General features: G+C 40.3%; 1 protein-coding gene across 1 annotated transcript in view; it reads right to left on the bottom strand.

The window, feature by feature from the left end:
* LOC121577422 (inaD-like protein) overlaps window positions 1-17,538 on the bottom strand; it is a 240,065-nt gene that overhangs the window by 120,968 nt on the left and 101,559 nt on the right. Inside the window, exon 29 of the mRNA XM_045223383.1 lies at window positions 15,583-15,688. Within this exon, the coding sequence (XP_045079318.1) occupies window positions 15,583-15,688 (106 nt within the window). The remainder of the gene's footprint in view (window positions 1-15,582; window positions 15,689-17,538) is intronic.

Genomic DNA, 17,538 nt, shown 5'->3' on the forward strand with positions numbered 1-17,538 from the left:
GAAAGAGCAAAATATCATCATCTGATGATCCCACATATCCAGTGGCAACGTTATAAAATACCTTTCGCTTGCGTAAACACTGTTGTCTGTCCCAAGCTCACTGGCGAGGGAAACTCTGAGGGGCCCGGAACAGGCTAGTTGATAAAATGTTGCAAGTGCGCTCGCTATAGCTCATGTCAAGACAGATGGAAAGAGAGGCAGACCGGCTGAGTGGAGTGACGAATGCTATTGAAATAACCAGAATTTTCATCAGTATATTTTCTACTGTTTTTATTTGCCGGTTTTATGTATTTTAATTAGTTGACAATGGAAGTCATAGGCCAACGGCTGCATTGGCCATCTCGGAGTTCCATGCGCTCATTTATGCTATTTAGCAGCCAATGATCACGGTGTATCAATGTGCACATTTGGCAGAGGCTGGTGCTCTCGCATTAGTTTAATTATAACTTTGATGTTTGTATAATTTTTATTCATTTTTATGATTAACCACGTGACAATGATTTTGAGAAATTAAAACGTATTATTGAAATTAAACTGTTCCACGAAAATGCACATATGAAAATCATATTTGACACGCAGATCGGTAGGATAAATTGTATGCTTCCCCAAACTTTAAACTCACCGGAAGAATTGCCTCAACCTTTCTACAGTCGGATTTTCAAGCAAGCTAAGACATGCCTCATAATATGAAGTAAAAAAATCTGGTTTCAAACAATTAAGTATGTTTTCAAAATGCATACTGCCTCCAGCTCACATTGTAAAAGTGGTGGGTGACGCGCTGATAGCCTGCCTACCGTTGTTTTTTTCCGTCAATTTCGCCAGCAACAATTTTTATTTATCTGCTTTTCTTTTATTAATTTTTGGCCAAAAGCTGGCAATTACCGGCTAATGGAAACCCTTACGCGCGCACACACACAGACGCTCAGACACAGACATGCGCTTAATCTTACCTGCAAATCCCCCTTGTACCAAATCAGCACATTACAGCACTCAGGAACGTGCATGCACACACAGCAAAGACAGGGAGCTACATGGATAAGCACTCAGTCAGTCTTGTTGGACTCTGCTGTTAGAAAAGCAGGGACAGGAGTGTGTGTGTAGGGCTCTAGATGCACTTTATCCACTAGTGACACTGGTGATACCAACTCTTTCAGTTGATGGCACCAGCATATGATTTGGTCGCACCACTGACCTGACCAGTATCCTGTTTCCCGTATTGTACCTTCATTCATTCAGAAACGGGCTAATAATGACTAGCCATCTTTTAAATTAGCATGCCATTGTGTTCTTGCAGTGATTTGGATAGATTTAAATCAGGGTTCAACTTTTTTTCTCACTGGCAGTTTGTAAATGTATTGGGGTGCATGCTCTCTCTCTATATTCAGCTAGTGATAGGCTACTTTGGTTATTAATTAATGATGTATTAAAAAGCTGTATGATGTAATTAAGCAATGTAAGACATTACTCTATTTGTTAGAATTGCATTCATTTCATACATTTTTGTTTCTAAAGTAGGCCTGTAACTTTAAGATAAAAAAAAATTAATCTCAAAATAGGACATTGCCTCTTTAAAACCGACTGCTTTTCAAAAGAGATTGATACTGTATGTCTACAGTAGGCTAGCCAAGACCATGCTAGGTGTCTTTTTGTACAGTAGCCAGTAGACAATTGTTTTCCCAGTGACAAGTAAGAAAACTGAGATGGCAGCCTATGATTCCTCCCGAGTGGCCTAATAGTTTACTTTTTGAATTGTGCTTCGCCTCATGGGTCTCCCGGTCGCGGCGACACAGCCCGGGATCGAACCCGGATCTGTAGTGACGCCTCACACTGTACTACGCTGGCTCCTCCATTACTCATCCAGCTAGCAGACATGGTGCCAGGGTCTGACTGACTGGGATAAATACCTGCTCCACTGGGTCCCTCTCTCTCTCACACACGCTTTCTCTTCTCGTCCTCCGCTGTCCTCCTCCTATCATCGGTCCCTCTCACCCCTTTGGCCAGATGGTGGCATTCATTCACTGCAACGCTGCACACATCGATTCAGCACACACACACACACACACACACACACACACACACACACACACACACACACACACACACACACACACACACACACACACACACACACACACACACACACACACACACACACACACACGTATATCAACACAGACACAGACAACAGCGACAACCACTTCAGTCTTCAGGCCAAAAGCCTTTGCCAGCCCAGAGCCTATAACTCAGGGACGTTCATCGCAAGGGAGAATGGATTGGGGATGTTTTGTGTGGTTATTGGGTCTCTCACATTTGGTAGAACAATGTGTACGACAATTTAACAACAATATTAGGGCTTTAATGGGGGGCTTTTAAAAAGATGCATAGGTCTATTCAAAGTGCCTGCCTGATAGCAATGATCTGATCGTAGTTTGACTAGTGATTTCAAAACGTCTAGTATTACCAAATTACAGTTGACCAAATTCATGAGAACTATTCCCTATATAATGTACTACTATTCCCTATATAATGCACTACTATTCCCTATATAATGCACTCCTATTCCCCATATAGTGTACTACTATTCCCCATGTAATGTACTACTATTCCCTATATAATGCACTACTATTCCCTATGTAATGTATTACTATTCCCCATGTAATGCACTCATATTCCCTATATAATGCACTACTATTCCCTATATAATGTACTACTATTCCCTATATAATGTACTACTATTCCCTATATAATGCACTACTATTCCCTATATAATGCACTACTATTCCCTATATAATGTTCTACTATTCCCCATGTAATGTACTACTATTCCCTATATAATGCACTACTATTCCCTATATAATGCACTACTATTCCCTATATAATGCACTACTATTCCCCATGTAATGTACTACTATTCCCTATATAATGCACTCCTATTCCCTATATAATGCACTACTATTCCCTATATAATGCACTCCTATTCCCTATATAATGCACTCCTATTCCCTATATAATGCACTCCTATTCCCTATATAATGCACTCCTATTCCCTATATAATGCACTACTATTCCCCATGTAATGTATTACTATTCCCCATGTAATGCACTCCTATTCCCTATATAATGCACTCCTATTCCCTATATAATGCACTACTATTCCCTATATAATGCACTACTATTCCCTATATAATGTACTACTATTCCTCATGTAATGTACTACTATTCCCTATATAATGTACTACTATTCCCTATATAATGCACTACTATTCCCTATATAATGCACTCATATTCCCTATATAATGCACTACTATTCCCTATATAATGCACTACTATTCCCTATATAATGCACTCATATTCCCTATATAATGCACTACTATTCCCTATATAATGTACTACTATTCCCTATATAATGCACTCCTATTCCCTATATAATGCACTACAATTCCCTATATAATGCACTACTATTCCCCATGTAATGTACTACTATTCCCTATATAATGCACTACTATTCCCTATATAATGTACTACTATTCCCCATGTAATGTACTACTATTCCCTATATAATGTACTACTATTCCCTATATAATGCACTACTATTCCCTATATAATGCACTCATATTCCCTATATAATGCACTACTATTCCCTATATAATGCACTCCTATTCCCTATATAATGCACTCATATTCCCTATATAATGCACTACTATTCCCTATATAATGTACTACTATTCCCTATATAATGCACTCCTATTCCCTATATAATGCACTACTATTCCCTATATAATGCACTACTATTCCCCATGTAATGTACTACTATTCCCTATATAATGCACTCCTATTCCCTATATAATGTACTACTATTCCCTATATAATGCACTACTATTCCCCATGTAATGTACTACTATTCCCCATGTAATGTACTACTATTCCCCATGTAATGTACTACTATTCCCTATGTAATGCACTCATATTCCCTATATAATGCACTACTATTCCCTATATAATGTACTAATATTCCCCATGTAATGTACTACTATTCCCTGCTCTTCCTCTCGGGGAAGGACTGCCCGCTCCATGATCTCGCCACCACGGTTGACAACTCCATTGTGTCCTCCTCCCAGAGTGCAAAGAACCTTGGGGTGACCCTGGACAATACCCTGTCATTCTCCGCTAATATCAAAGCGGTGACCCGATCCTGCAGGTTCATGCTCTACAACATTCGCAGAGTACGACCCTACCTTACACAGGAAGCGGCACAGGTCCTAATCCAGGCACTTGTCATCTCCCGTCTGGATTACTGCAACTCGCTGTTGGCTGGGCTCCCTGCCTGTGCCATTAAACCCCTTCAACTTATCCAGAACGCTGCAGCCCGTCTGGTGTTCAACCTTCCCAAGTTCTCTCATGTCACCCCGCTCCTCCACACACTCCACTGGCTTCCAGTTGAGGCTCGCATCTACTACAAGACCATGGTGCTTGCCTACGGAGCTGTGAGGGGAACGGCACCTCCTTACCTTCAGGCTCTGATCAGACCCTACACCCAAATGAGGGCACTACGTTCATCCACCTCTGGCCTGCTAGCTCCCCTACTTCTACGGAAGCACAGTTCCCGCTCAGCCCAGTCAAAGCTATTCGCTGCTCTGGCACCCCAATGGTGGAACATGCTCCCCCACGACGCCAGGACAACGGAGTCACTGACCACCTTCCGGAGACACTTGAAACCCTACCCTCTTTAAGGAATACCTGGAATAGTATAAAGTAATCCTTCTTCCCCCACCCCCCATAAAAAAAAAAGGTGGTTGTCCCACTGGCTATCATAAATTGAATGCACCAATTTGTAAGTCGCTCTGGATAAGAGTGTCTGCTAAATGATGTAAATGTAAATGTATATAATGCACTACTATTCCCTATATAATGTACTACTATTCCCCATGTAATGTACTACTATTCCCTATATAATGCACTACTATTCCCTATATAATGTACTCCTATTCCCTATATAATGTACTACTATTCCCTATATAATGTACTACTATTCCCCATGTAATGTACTACTATTCCCTATATAATGCACTACTATTCCCTATATAATGTACTACTATTCCCTATATAATGTACTACTATTCCCCATGTAATGTACTACTATTCCCTATATAATGCACTACTATTCCCTATATAATGTACTACTATTCCCTATATAATGTACTACTATTCCCTATATAATGCACTCCTATTCCCTATATAATGTACTACTATTCCCTATATAATGTACTACTATTCCCCATATAATGTACTACTATTCCCCATGTAATGCACTACTATTCCCCATGTAATGCACTACTATTCCCTATATAATGTACTACTATTCCCTATATAATGTACTACTATTCCCTATATAATGCACTCCTATTCCCTATATAATGCACTACTATTCCCTATATAATGTACTACTATTCCCCATGTAATGTACTACTATTCCCTATATAATGTACTACTAATTCCCTATATAATGCACTACTATTCCCTATATAATGTACTACTATTCCCTATATAATGCACTACTATTCCCTATATAATGCACTCCTATTCCCTATATAATGCACTACTATTCCCTATATAATGTACTACTATTCCCCATGTAATGTACTACTATTCCCCATGTAATGTACTCCTATTCCCTATATAATGCACTACTATTCCCTATATAATGCACTACTATTCCCTATATGTAATGTACTACTATTCCCCATGTAATGTACTCCTATTCCCTATATAATGCACTCCTATTCCCTATATAATGCACTACTATTCCCTATATAATGTACTACTATTCCCCATGTAATGTACTACTATTCCCTATATAATGTACTACTAATTCCCTATATAATGCACTACTATTCCCTATATAATGTACTACTATTCCCTATATATTGTACTACTAATTCCCTATATAATGTACTACTATTCCCCATGTAATGTACTCCTATTCCCTATATAATGCACTACTATTCCCTATATAATGTACTCCTATTCCCTATATAATGTACTACTATTCCCTATATAATGCACTCCTATTCCCTATATAATGCACTACTATTCCCTATATAATGTACTACTATTCCCCATGTAATGTACTACTATTCCCCATGTAATGTACTACTATTCCCTATATAATGTACTACTAATTCCCTATATAATGCACTACTATTCCCTATATAATGCACTACTATTCCCTATATAATGTACTACTATTCCCTATATAATGCACTACTATTCCCTATATAATGTACTACTAATTCCCTATATAATGCACTACTATTCCCCATGTAATGTACTACTATTCCCTATATAATGCACTCCTATTCCCTATATAATGCACTCCTATTCCCTATATAATGTACTACTATTCCCTATATAATGCACTACTATTCCCTATATAATGTACTACTATTCCCTATATAATGTACTACTAATTCCCTATATAATGCACTACTATTCCCCATGTAATGTACTACTATTCCCTATATAATGCACTCCTATTCCCTATATAATGCACTCCTATTCCCTATATAATGTACTACTATTCCCTATATAATGTACTACTATTCCCTATATAATGTACTACTATTCCCTATATAATGCACTACTATTCCCTATATAATGCACTACTATTCCCTATATAATGCACTCATATTCCCTATATAATGCACTACTATTCCCTATATAATGTACTACTATTCCCTATATAATGCACTCCTATTCCCTATATAATGCACTACAATTCCCTATATAATGCACTACTATTCCCCATGTAATGTACTACTATTCCCTATATAATGCACTACTATTCCCTATATAATGTACTACTATTCCCCATGTAATGTACTACTATTCCCTATATAATGTACTACTATTCCCTATATAATGCACTACTATTCCCTATATAATGCACTCATATTCCCTATATAATGCACTACTATTCCCTATATAATGCACTCCTATTCCCTATATAATGCACTCATATTCCCTATATAATGCACTACTATTCCTATATAATGTACTACTATTCCCTATATAATGCACTCCTATTCCCTATATAATGCACTACTATTCCCTATATAATGCACTACTATTCCCCATGTAATGTACTACTATTCCCTATATAATGCACTCCTATTCCCTATATAATGTACTACTATTCCCTATATAATGCACTACTATTCCCCATGTAATGTACTACTATTCCCCATGTAATGTACTACTATTCCCCATGTAATGTACTACTATTCCCTATGTAATGCACTCCTATTCCCTATATAATGCACTACTATTCCCTATATAATGTACTAATATTCCCCATGTAATGTACTACTATTCCCTGCTCTTCCTCTCGGGGAAGGACTGCCCGCTCCATGATCTCGCCACCACGGTTGACAACTCCATTGTGTCCTCCTCCCAGAGTGCAAAGAACCTTGGGGTGACCCTGGACAATACCCTGTCATTCTCCGCTAATATCAAAGCGGTGACCCGATCCTGCAGGTTCATGCTCTACAACATTCGCAGAGTACGACCCTACCTTACACAGGAAGCGGCACAGGTCCTAATCCAGGCACTTGTCATCTCCCGTCTGGATTACTGCAACTCGCTGTTGGCTGGGCTCCCTGCCTGTGCCATTAAACCCCTTCAACTTATCTAGAACGCTGCAGCCCGTCTGGTGTTCAACCTTCCCAAGTTCTCTCATGTCACCCCGCTCCTCCACACACTCCACTGGCTTCCAGTTGAGGCTCGCATCTACTACAAGACCATGGTGCTTGCCTACGGAGCTGTGAGGGGAACGGCACCTCCTTACCTTCAGGCTCTGATCAGACCCTACACCCAAATGAGGGCACTACGTTCATCCACCTCTGGCCTGCTAGCTCCCCTACTTCTACGGAAGCACAGTTCCCGCTCAGCCCAGTCAAAGCTATTCGCTGCTCTGGCACCCCAATGGTGGAACATGCTCCCCCACGACGCTCAGGACAACGGAGTCACTGACCACCTTCCGGAGACACTTGAAACCCTACCCTCTTTAAGGAATACCTGGAATAGTATAAAGTAATCCTTCTTCCCCCACCCCCCATAAAAAAAAAGGTGGTTGTCCCACTGGCTATCATAAGTTGAATGCACCAATTTGTAAGTCGCTCTGGATAAGAGTGTCTGCTAAATGATGTAAATGTAAATGTATATAATGCACTACTATTCCTATATAATGTACTACTATTCCCCATGTAATGTACTACTATTCCTATATAATGCACTACTATTCCCTATATAATGTACTCCTATTCCCTATATAATGTACTACTATTCCCTATATAATGTACTACTATTCCCCATGTAATGTACTACTATTCCCTATATAATGCACTACTATTCCCTATATAATGTACTACTATTCCCTATATAATGTACTACTATTCCCCATGTAATGTACTACTATTCCCTATATAATGCACTACTATTCCCTATATAATGTACTACTATTCCCTATATAATGTACTACTATTCCCTATATAATGCACTCCTATTCCCTATATAATGTACTACTATTCCCTATATAATGTACTACTATTCCCCATATAATGTACTACTATTCCCCATGTAATGCACTACTATTCCCCATGTAATGCACTACTATTCCCTATATAATGTACTACTATTCCCTATATAATGTACTACTATTCCCTATATAATGCACTCCTATTCCCTATATAATGCACTACTATTCCCTATATAATGTACTACTATTCCCCATGTAATGTACTACTATTCCTATATAATGTACTACTAATTCCCTATATAATGCACTACTATTCCCTATATAATGTACTACTATTCCCTATATAATGCACTACTATTCCCTATATAATGCACTCCTATTCCCTATATAATGCACTACTATTCCCTATATAATGTACTACTATTCCCCATGTAATGTACTACTATTCCCCATGTAATGTACTCCTATTCCCTATATAATGCACTACTATTCCCTATATAATGCACTACTATTCCCTATATAATGTACTACTATTCCCCATGTAATGTACTACTATTCCCCATGTAATGTACTCCTATTCCCTATATAATGCACTCCTATTCCCTATATAATGCACTACTATTCCCTATATAATGTACTACTATTCCCCATGTAATGTACTACTATTCCCTATATAATGTACTACTAATTCCCTATATAATGCACTACTATTCCCTATATAATGTACTACTATTCCCTATATATTGTACTACTAATTCCCTATATAATGTACTACTATTCCCCATGTAATGTACTCCTATTCCCTATATAATGCACTACTATTCCCTATATAATGTACTCCTATTCCCTATATAATGTACTACTATTCTCTATATAATGCACTCCTATTCCCTATATAATGCACTACTATTCCCTATATAATGTACTACTATTCCCCATGTAATGTACTACTATTCCCCATGTAATGTACTACTATTCCCTATATAATGTACTACTAATTTCCCTATATAATGCACTACTATTCCCTATACAATGCACTACTATTCCCTATATAATGTACTACTATTCCTATATAATGCACTACTATTCCCTATATAATGTACTACTAATTCCCTATATAATGCACTACTATTCCCCATGTAATGTACTACTATTCCCTATATAATGCACTCCTATTCCCTATATAATGCACTCCTATTCCTATATAATGTACTACTATTCCTATATAATGCACTACTATTCCCTATATAATGTACTACTATTCCCTATATAATGTACTACTAATTCCCTATATAATGCACTACTATTCCCCATGTAATGTACTACTATTCCCTATATAATGCACTCCTATATATTCCCTATATAATGTACTACTATTCCCTATATAATGTACTACTATTCCCTATATAATGTACTACTATTCCCTATATAATGTACTACTATTCCCTATATAATGCACTACTATTCCCTATATAATGCACTCCTATTCCCTATATAATGTACTACTATTCCCTATATAATGTACTACTATTCCCTATATAATGTACTACTATTCCCTATATAATGCACTCCTATTCCCTATATAATGCACTCCTATTCCCTATATAATGTACTACTATTCCCTATATAATGTACTACTATTCCCTATATAATGCACTCCTATTCCCTATATAATGTACTACTATTCCCTATATAATGCACTCCTATTCCCTATATAATGCACTACTATTCCCTATATAATGTACTACTATTCCCTATATAATGTACTACTATTCCCTATATAATGCACTCCTATTCCCTATATAATGCACTCCTATTCCCTATATAATGTACTACTATTCCCTATATAATGTACTACTATTCCCTATATAATGTACTACAATTCCCTATATAATGTACTACTATTCCCTATATAATGCACTCCTATTCCCTATATAATGTACTACTATTCCCTATATAATGTACTACTATTCCCTATATAATGCACTCCTATTCCCTATATAATGTACTACTATTCCCTATATAATGCACTACTATTCCCTATATAATGTACTACTATTCCCTATATAATGTACTACTATTCCCTATATAATGTACTACTATTCCCTATATAATGCACTCCTATTCCCTATATAATGCACTCCTATTCCCTATATAATGCACTCCTATTCCCTATATAATGTACTACTATTCCCTATATAATGTACTACTATTCCCTATATAATGTACTACTATTCCCTATATAATGTACTACTATTCCCTATATAATGTACTCCTATTCCCTATATAATGCACTCCTATTCCCTATATAATGCACTCCTATTCCCTATATAATGTACTACTATTCCCTATATAATGTACTACTATTCCCTATATAATGTACTACTATTCCCTATATAATGCACTACTATTCCCTATATAATGTACTACTATTCCCTATATAATGTACTACTATTCCCTATATAATGCACTACTATTCCCTATATAATGCACTCCTATTCCTTATTGGCAGACTAAATAGCCTTGGTTTCTCAAATGACTGCCTCGCCTGGTTCACCAACTACTTCTCAGATAGAGTTCAGTGTGTCAAATCGGAGGGCCTGTTGTCTGGACCTATGGCAGTCTCTATGGGGGTGCCACAGGGTTCAATTCTTGGGCCGACACTTTTCTCCGTGTATATCAATGATGTCGCTCTTGCTGCTGGTGACTCTCAGATCCACCTCTACGCAGACGACACCATTTTGTATACATCTGGCCCTTCATTGGACACTGTGTTAACAAACCTCCAAACGAGCTTCAATGCCATACAACAATCCTTCAGTAGCCTTCAACTGCTCTTAAACACTAGTAAAACTAAATGCATGCTTTTCAATCGAACGCTGCTAGCACCCACCCACCCGACTAGAATCACCACTCTCGACGGGTCTGACCTAGAGTATGTGGACAACTACAAATATCTAGGTGTCTGGTTAGACTGTAAACTCAACTTCCAGACTCACATAAAGAATCTCCAATCCAAAGTTAAATCTAGAATCGGCTTCCTATTTCGCAACAAAGCCTCCCTTCACTCATGCTGCCAAACATGCCCTCGTAAAACTGACTATCCTACCGATCCTTGACTTCGGCGATGTCATTTACAAAATAGCCTCCAACACTCTACTCAGCAAATTGGATGTAGTCTATCACAGTGCCATCCGTTTTGTCTCCAAAGCCCCATACACTACCCACCACTGTGACCTGTACGCTCTTGTTGGCTGGTCCTCACTACATGTCCGTCGTCAAACCCACTGGCTCCAGGCCATCTATAAATCACTGCTAGGCAAATCCCCGCCTTATCTTAGCTCATTGGTCACCATAGCAGCACCCACCCGTAGTCTGCGCTCCAGCAGGTATATCTCACTGGTCATTCCCAAAGCCAACACCTCCTTTGGCCGCCATTCCTTCCAGTTCTCTGCTGCCAATGACTGGAACGAATTGCAAAAATCTCTGAAGCTGGAGACTCTTATCTCCCTCAATAACTTTAAGCATCAGTTGTCAGAGCACCTTACCGATCACTGCACCTGTACACAGCCCATCTGAAATTAGCCCACCCAACTACCTCATCCCTATATTGTTATTTATTTTGCTCTTTTGCACCCCAGTATCTCTATTTGCACATAATCTCTTGCACATCTAGCATTCCAGTGTTAATACTATTGTAATTATTCTGCACTATAGCCTATTTATTGCCTTACCTCCATAACTTGCTACATTTGCACACACTGTATATATATTTTCTGTTGTATTTCTGACTTTATGTTTTTTTTACCCCATATGTAACTCTGTGTTGTTTTTATTGCACTACTTTGCTTTATCTTGGCCAGGTCGCAGTTGTAAATGAGAACCTGTTCTCAACTGGCTTACCTGGTTAAATAAAGGTGAAATAAAAAAAATAAAAAGAATATTCCCTATATAATGCACTCCTATTCCCTATATAATGTACTACTATTCCCTATATAATGTACTACTATTCCCTATATAATGTACTACTATTCCCTATATAATGTACTACTATTCCCTATATAATGTACTCCTATTCCCTATATAATGTACTCCTATTCCCTATATAATGTACTACTATTCCCTATATAATGTACTACTATTCCCTATATAATGTACTACTATTCCCTATATAATGTACTACTATTCCCCATGTAATGTACTACTTTAGACCAAAGCCCTATGGGTCCTGGGCAAAAATAGTTGACTATAGGCGATAGGGTGCCATTTGGGATGCACACTGTCAACAACCACAGGTGAACCTGGAGAACACAGTACTCAATATACAGTTAATAAATATGAAGGTAGATCAGGGATATGAGGGTTAAATCAGATCTGAGCCCTCTTATCAGGGACTGATTGAGACCTGGGACACCAAGGGTGTATTCATTAGGCACCAAACGGAAGAAAACGGAGTGAAACAGGAAGGGACTACCATGACTTGTCCAATCAGAAACACTATTTTGGTTTTAAAACGTTTTGCTACGGTGTGTCCTAATGAATATGACCCAGGTGAGTGGACTCTCTCTGATTGAGCTAGATTTGACTACACTGGCTGTAGAGTGCTGCCTCGTAGCCCATAGGGACACGTCTCTGTGTATAGCTTGGGATTACGTCCCATCACAGGCCTCATTCAGAACCCCTCCACATACAGTAGCCTAAATATGGGCAAACAGCCTCCTGTCTTAGTGCAGGATTTTCTGTAAGTCTTCATTTCCACAATGACTTCCCATCAGGCAAACCAGGGTTCAGATACTATTAAAAATAATTTCAAATGGCTTTATCTGTGCTCGATTGAGCTTGTCTGGCTTAATGGACCAATATCACAGTCACAAAAAAAAAAAAAAAAAACAGGCTAGAGCAAACACTCAAAGTATTGGAAAGACTGCGAATAGTATTTGAACCCAGGTCTGGAATCAGCATGCTGTGGTAGTTCCCCCCCAAGCGAGGCCTTTCTACTGACCGCCTGTGGTCCTGATCTCGGATCAGTGTTTAGCCATCTGATTGAACAGAAGAGAAGTGGATGACTGGGGCAGTAAAGGAGGGAGGGGGATTTAAGTCAGTCAGCTCCACTGCTAATACAAGGCAGCAACCCAAGTCGCACTCTATTCCCTATGTAGTGCACTACTTTTGACCAGGCTCTGGTCAAAAGTAGTGCACTATGTAGGGAATAGGGTACCATTTGGGACACAGCCAGCCACTGCTAATGCATGAGATCCTATCAGTCAGAATGGAGTGATTGATTCAGACTGGCTAGACAGGGACATGCACGGGTTAGACACGTAATGCACGGGTAGGACACGTAATGCACAGGTTAGACACATAATGCACAGGTAAGACACTTAATGCACGGGTAAGACACTTAATGCACGGGTTAGACACTTAATGCACGGGTTAGACACTTAATGCACGGGTTAGACACTTAATGCACGGGTTAGACACTTAATGCACGGGTTAGACACTTAATGCACGGGTTAGACACTTAATGCACGGGTTAGACACTTAATGCACGGGTAAGACACGTAATGCACGGTTTAGACACGTAATGCACAGGTTAGACACTTAATGCACGGGTAATACACTTAATGCACGGGTTAGACACGTAATGCACAGGTAAGACACGTAATGCACGGGTAAGACACGTAATGCACGGGTTAGACACGTAATGCACGGGTAAGACACGTAATGCACGGGTTAGACACGTAATGCATGGGTTAGACACGTAATGCACGTACACGAACAAGCACACACACATCTACACACACGTGTATCCAGAAAGTCCCCAATGACCATAGTCACACACACACGCAAGCTTGCAAACACATGAGCACGCACACACACACACAAACACACATGAGAGGAAACGGTTGTTCACATAAGCTTCCACACTAACACACGTGAGCCAAAAGCATCATCAACATTTATATTCCGCTCCTTCGTCGCATGTCTTCACTATCAATTCCATTTCAAAGCTCGATCTAACGTTCAAAGAACTTAAACAGCCGAAAATTCACCCATCACATTCAAACGACTGCCTATCAAGGCTAAATAAAAAAGTGTGTGTGTGTGTCGGGCAAAGTAACAAAGCTTGAAGAAAGTCTTATAATCTACCAGTCATTCCTAACAATTCAATTTTGACCGCTGCTCTTAAATTGACTGAGTTTAAGTAGCATTGATTGTGTCAGAGGTAAGTCCAACGGTGACCTCATCAGACCCCACTTAAGTTGTCAGAAGGAAAATATTTTATGGATGGTGTGTGTGTGTGGTATTTGTGCATGCAGTGTGAGTGTGTGTGGGGTGTGTAGGAAAGAGGAAAACCCACGGGCCCACTGGACGGACAGACAGACGCTAGTCTTAGCGGAGGTGAAGAGTTGGAAAGTAAACACAGCAATGAGCTCACCCCTATTCCCTACTGGACACACTTTAAAGAGTTCCAGCTTCACTGACCTTCTTGGATGTTGGGAAATTGATTTTGGTAGAGGGCATTCTATGGTGGAATGACAAAATAATAATGATATACCGGGTGGTTTAAGCGCTGTGTTGCGTCGTGCCTAAGAACAGCCCTTAGCCGTGGTATATTGGCCATACCCCCTCTTATTACTTAAATATAGATTGGGTTTGTGGAGTGCTTGTACACCAGGGACTCAAAGCACTGACATTGTTTGGGTGGCGGAACTCTAGCCTAGAATCCAACTGATATGCTCCGTTGCACCATTCTTCACTTGCAGGAATCCAGGCTGATGGGACCAGGGCGATAGAGTAGAGCTCAGAGCCAGTCAGGGACAGTAGGCTGACTTTAATTGAAAGGGATAGTTCACCCAAAAGTTGAGATGTTGAGCCAACTGAAGGTACAGGAGACACTCAAGTGTTTTCACTGAGTCATAAATGAGAAGATCCACCACAAATCAACAGCATTTCAACATGCTTATGAGACGTGAATGAGATGAGTGAAGAGAGGCGGATGTACCCAACAACACAGTTTCCGATTGGTCAATAGAGTAGAGACTAACCTTTGGCCTCCTCCAGCTCCTCGGCCCGCTCCTCTGTCAGCTGACCAGGTGGCCGGTAGGGCGGGGGGAGTCTCATTGGGGGAGGGGTGCCTCCTACTGCTGCTTTCTGCAGTGGGGGAACCAAATATATGACGAGTAGTTTAGGGACCTGCAGCACGCCGGGATCAAAGCCGTCCATCCCTGACACAGTCTAAAGTGGCTTCCTTCCTCTCCTGCCATTCATCTGCACCAGGAACTGGACAGGTGACTTGAACTTCTAACTCTCTGCTAGAGGAAGTGTTTACCCAAGATAACACGTGACCCTGTCCTTGGAAACGTCACAAAGAGAAGCCTTGGGAGGGAAAAAAAGCAGAAGAGAGAAGACTGAGAAGAGAGAGAAGAGAAAGGAGAGAGAAGAGAGAGAGAGAAGAGAGAGGAGAGAAGAGAGAAGAAAGAGAAGAGAGGAGAGAGAAGAGATAGAAGAGAGAGGGCCTACGCCTCCAGGAGGGGTAGAAGCTGACAGGGAAAAGCACGACGTGTGGTGTGTTTGTGTGTGTGAATCTGCAATTATGCTTGGTGTCAGGCAGCACTCTAGCACCTCCCTATTGCACTAAAGTGGTTGGGAAATGTAACTGAAGTACATGAAGGGCTCCTTGTGTTCTTTCTCAGACCTCTAAATGGGGTCTATTCCTCAACGTTCCCTAATGTCACTTCCCCATCCATCTCATACACTTTACTTATCCAACATTATCCCAAGCGAGATATACAGTGCATTCGGAAAGTATTCAGACCCCTTGACTTTTTCCACATTTTGTTACATTACAGCCTTATTCTAAAATGGATTAAATTGTTATTTATTTTCCCTCACTCAATATACCACTTAAAATACACATTTACATAAGTATTCAGACCCTTTTACACAGTACTTTGTTGAAGCACCTTTGGCAGCGATTACAGCCTTGAATCTTCTTGGGTATGACGCTACAAGCTTGGCACGCCTGTATTTGGGGAGTTTCTCCCATTCTTCTCTGCAGATCCTCTCAAGCTCTGTCAGGTTGGATGGGGAGCGTCACTGCACAGCTATTTTCATGTCTCTCCAGAGATGTTCGATCGGGTTCAAGTCCGGGCTCTGGCTGGGCCACTCAAGGGCATTCAGAGACTTGTCCCGAAGCCACTCCTGCGTTGTCTTGGCTGTGTGCTTAGGGTTGTTGTCCTGTTGGAAGGTGAACCTTCCTGAGCGCTCTGGAGCAGGTTTTCATCAAGGATCTCTCTATACTTTGCTCCGTTAATATTTCCCCTCGATCCTGACTAGTCTCCCAGTCCCTGCCACTGAAAAACATCCCCATAGCATGATGCTGCCACCACCATGCTTCACCGTAGGGATGGTGCCAGGATTCCTCCAGATGTGACGATTGGCATTCAGGCCAAAGAGTTCAAACTTGGTTTCATCAGACCAGAGAATCTTGTTTCTCATGGTCTGAGAGTCCTTTAGGTGCCTTTTGGCAAACTCCAAGCGGGCTGTCATGTGCCTTTTACTGAGGAGTGGCTTCCGTCTGGCCACTCTACCATAAAGGCCTGATGGAGTGCTGCAGAGATGGTTGTCCTTCTAGAAGGTTCTCCCATCTCCACAGAGGAACTCTGGAGCTCTGCAAGAGTGACCGTCGGGTTTCTTGGTCACCCCCCTGACCAAGGCCCTTCTCCCCCGATTGCTCAGTTTGGCCGGGCGGCCAGCTCTAGGAAGAATCTTGGTGCTTACAAACTTCTTCAATTTAAGAATGATGGAGGCCACTGTGTTCTTGGGGACCTTCAATGCTGAAGACATTTTTTGGTACCCTTCCCCATATCTGTGCCTCGACACAATCCTGTCACGGAGCTCTATGGACAATTCCCTTGACCTCATGGCTTGGTTTTTGCTCTGACATGCACTGTCAACTGTGGGACCTTATATAGACAGGTGTGTGCCTTTCCAAACCATGT

The sequence above is a fragment of the Coregonus clupeaformis genome, chromosome 11 (assembly GCF_020615455.1).
Source record: "Coregonus clupeaformis isolate EN_2021a chromosome 11, ASM2061545v1, whole genome shotgun sequence".
NCBI classification, from domain to species: domain Eukaryota; kingdom Metazoa; phylum Chordata; class Actinopteri; order Salmoniformes; family Salmonidae; genus Coregonus; species Coregonus clupeaformis.